Source organism: Sinocyclocheilus anshuiensis, unplaced genomic scaffold (assembly GCF_001515605.1).
Source record: "Sinocyclocheilus anshuiensis isolate Anshui unplaced genomic scaffold, SAMN03320099.WGS_v1.1 scaffold3785, whole genome shotgun sequence".
NCBI classification, from domain to species: domain Eukaryota; kingdom Metazoa; phylum Chordata; class Actinopteri; order Cypriniformes; family Cyprinidae; genus Sinocyclocheilus; species Sinocyclocheilus anshuiensis.
The window spans coordinates 52653-56660 of NW_015542954.1; the positions used below are offsets into that span (position 1 = coordinate 52653).

Genomic DNA, 4008 nt, shown 5'->3' on the forward strand with positions numbered 1-4008 from the left:
TTTTTTTTAAGTGAGTTACGTGAAAACTTGAATTGTCTCATTTGAATCCATAAAATAAGACTCATTAACTACACTGTGAAAATGTAGAGAGAAAAAAAATTAATACATAAATAAATAAATCTATGAAATTTAAAGTAAAATAAAGGTTACATTTTGTATATGTGTGTCATATGCACAAATACAAAACACCACCATAGTAACACACGACACTAAAACTATGCAATAAACATCAATTTAACAACATTAGATGTAACACAAAACCCTAATGTACATAACTGCTAACACGAGTAAAGGCAGATAGAGACAAATACAGACTCATGCCAGATTTGTTTTGTTGTTTCCTTTCTTTGTAAAGAAATTAGGAACTTTTGCAAAGGTGACCAAGAGAAATCACTCGAAATATAAAGTTCCTTCCATGACATTAAGTCAGAGATGAAAATCTATACCATGTCTGTTCAAATGAGGCTCTCTCTAAATGATTCCCATATGTGTCCATCACACTCCTGCCGCCATTGATATCCATTCCAGACAAAGCCAACACTGCGTCTCACTAGGGTTAGTCTTTTCTCATTTCAAATTGTTTGCCAGGTTGTTTTGGGATCATTTAAAAAAAAAAGTCATCCATGAATTTTTGGTGCTTTTTAAAAAAAAAACAAATCCATCAAACAAATATGAATACAAACGTAATTTATTTATAAAAGTGAAAAATAAATAAATTACGACCAGGGGAGGAAGGCTGGTCAGCGGCACAGACCGGACAGCACTCCCCAAACGGGATCTCGGGTTTGGGACAGTCTTTCAGCTCCTCACAGATGATTTTGTCGCACAGGACCGCGCCGGTGTCACAAACACAGATGCGACATGGCTCTGGTTTCCACACATCCTTGTCCCTATAGAACTGGCCGTCCTGCGTACAGCTGCCTGGATCTTCTGTGAGGAGCGTGAGCAGAGGAAGAGGAGGAGGAAGAAGCGGGAGGTGGCTGGGTGAGTGGGTGGAGAGTTAAAGGACAGCGCTTCAGGTAAAACATACGAATCGCTGTCAAAATGACATTAAAAGGCCATTAAATCCATGATTTGGATTTGAAATCCCAAACCATATAAGCTTCATGATTAGTGGAACATGACTCAGGTAAATCATATTAGTGGAATGCATACAGTAGAAAGCATTAAAAAGTGCATCATTTTAGATTTTCAGTGCAAAGGATCAGTGCTTTTGTCTTTGCTGTCATCCCGTTATTGCATTGTCACGCTCATTCAAATGCACACCACAAGATGGCAGCACAAAACTAATATCAATGAAACCAGCTAATTAACAGTCATTTCAAAGTGCAGTTCAAATCTCACGACATTGGCCTGATTTACTGCCCTCAGCCGTGACGCTTCTAGGTTGTTTAAAACACACAAGCTGCACTGATTCCTGATACCACATGAAACTTTGTGAATAAAAGATGAAATGCTGTTCAATTTAATATCACCTGATTCAGTTTAAACACACAGCACATTATATACTCAAATGACTTTTCTTTCAGTCAGTAGCAGGTTATTCGAGCTCATGAAATCACAGGCAGTTGTAGACAAACGGGGCAGTGAGAGAGATTGCGGGTAGTCAAATAAGCACTGTTTGTTTACCTTACAGGCCTGTTTATTTTCTGTAAATTCCAACAGACCTCATATGGCGATGAATGACGCCTTTCTGAAAAGTAAAGACTGAGCAATTCACAAGCTTTTGCCTATTCTAAACACACAGCTCTGGAAGTGTGTGTCTGTACGCTGCCAGAGCAAATATGCCAGAGAGAGCGGAAAACGGACAGCTTTCACTCACACACACGCTTCAGGCCTTCCTCACAAAAGTCTTCATCAGTCTTCCTTCTATTCTGGTTCTAGATCCGCTGCTCTACTCTCTGAGCTACAGGAACGCAACCATGAGCTCTTTTTCTTTTTTGAAGTGGAAAATGGAGGAAAACTCCAAATTGGACACAGGTGAGGGGAAGTCTCTGGTTTCGGATTGTATCTTTCCTTTCTCTCTTTTCAACTTCTGTGTAGGTTAGGACATCCATATGCTAGTTTGGATGCCTCTGCAGTACGTAAAATGATGCCATGACTGATGGGTTAACAAATGGCCTTTGAGCTGGCGACCCAGACGATCTGTGACCCCGCTCACTATGGGGAGCTCTAAGGAAACACTCATATCCCTCTCTGCTACAATAACCCAGTTGTTAGCTTTTGCTCTGTTTCTTTTCAGTCTCTCTCTCTCTCTCTCTCTCTCTCTCTCTCTCTCTCTCTCTCTCTCTCTCTCTCTCTCTCTCTCTCTCTCTCTCTCTCTCTCTCTCTCTCTCTCTCTCTCTCTCTCTCTCTCTCTCTCTCTCTCTCTCTCTCTCTCTCTCTCTCTCTCTCTCTCTCTCTCTCTCTCTCTCTCTCTCTCTCTCCCTGTCTAATTGCTTCTTTTCAAATTTATTTTATTGTTATTTTTACTGCCATTTTGAAAAATTCACTGTGAAATATCTTGTAACTTGTTTACTGGTGAGCTTATTACTCCTACAATTCCAAAATATGGTCAAAGGAATGTGGCTTGCTGAATTATAAAAGCTGCCTCTGTCCTTTTCATGTTTTTCCAATAACTTTTCGCCAGACAGTCTTTCCTGCTTTCCCTGGACTATTGTAGCCCCTGGGTAATTTAGAAAACAGATGGAAGCACTTTAACTGTATGGAACAATAACTCTGGCAGAGGCCCACCGCTGCTGACTTCAACTACTGATACACCTCTGAACCTTTCACAATTAGTCAGTGCTCTGGATGAGCCAAATAGAAAAGCAGTGCTTTCTGAATCCCTCCAGCTCAAAATTATCATAATTCGAAGGTGTTTGGAGCATCTACCTTTTGAGCAAGCCTGGATTTGCCCCGGTGGCCCCTGACAGCAGAGGAATGCACTCTTTTACAGGCCTGACCAGCTGAGCCTCCAGGCCATCAGGAGGGCTTCAGCCAGCAATGTATAAATAAAAGAATGATAGAATAAAACAACGAGTAAGTAAATAAATCAGCGCTGTGTGTGTGTGTGTGTTTGAAGGCTTTAGGAATGTCCCGCAGGTGTCCTGATGGATGAAATACCCTGAATACCTTCAGACTGCTGCTCAGTCCTGTTGGTTAGTCATTGCTCTTCAATATAAACACATTCTGACCAGGCGCTATGAATCCACTTCAGAAATGCCCTAGACTAAATAAATGAAGCAGAAAAATTTGTTTATTCTCGATTTTCTATCATTTCTTTCTTTCTTTTTTTTATACTTAGGCCTATAACAGAACATATTTATTTGTCTGGCTCATTTTCTTTGTTTTCCAGTAAAAGCACTGTTATTTCAAATACACATTTTCCAGTACCTTTGCTCCGCGACTTTCAACCTGGCATAGCGCAAAGTATTATCGTTCATTACTAGTTACGCAATATATGTAACCATCGGCGTTTAAAGAGATTTGAAAAGTCTGCAAGCATTGAAGTGCATTAAAGCGAAACGTTTCTGAAACTTTTGAGCGTAAAATGAGAAAATGGTGGGCAAACTCACGGTCATCCTCCTCTTGGCATTTGACAACGGCCAAAAATGCGACTAGTGTTGCCACAAACAGCAGTAAAGTCCTAGAATCCGCCGACATGATCATGTCTAAACTGCAGACATGCGGCACTTCAGGAGCAGAAGAGAAAGCGCTTGGGTTTAGTGTTTTCTCCTAGAGACGGGCATGAAGCATTTAGTCCAGAATAATGGATGAAGCTGGAGACTGATCCAGGGCCCGCGAGTTTGAGTCCATGCAGATCTGAATGGAGAGCGTGCATTCAGAAGTAAAAATCCTCCCCTTCACCCCCCATGAAGCTGAAATCCGAGAACCTTTGCCCTGCTCTCTCCTCTCGCACCCATTCTTTAAGAGCCCTTCTTTCACGTGCAGCTCAGAGACAGAAGCCCAATAAACCTCTGCCAAGAAAACAGCCTTTCAAGTGCAATTATTCACGTTCTACGCGTT

At 41.3% G+C, this 4008-nt stretch overlaps 1 protein-coding gene across 1 annotated transcript in view; it reads right to left on the bottom strand.

The window, feature by feature from the left end:
• Nucleotides 1-3806, bottom strand: part of LOC107694705 (collagen alpha-1(II) chain) — a 51360-nt gene extending 47554 nt beyond the window's left edge. The window contains exon 1 of the mRNA XM_016494399.1: nucleotides 3558-3806. Coding sequence (XP_016349885.1) covers nucleotides 3558-3651 — 94 coding nt within the window. The 5' untranslated portion in view covers nucleotides 3652-3806. The remainder of the gene's footprint in view (nucleotides 1-3557) is intronic.
• Between the last annotated feature and the right edge of the window lie 202 nt (nucleotides 3807-4008).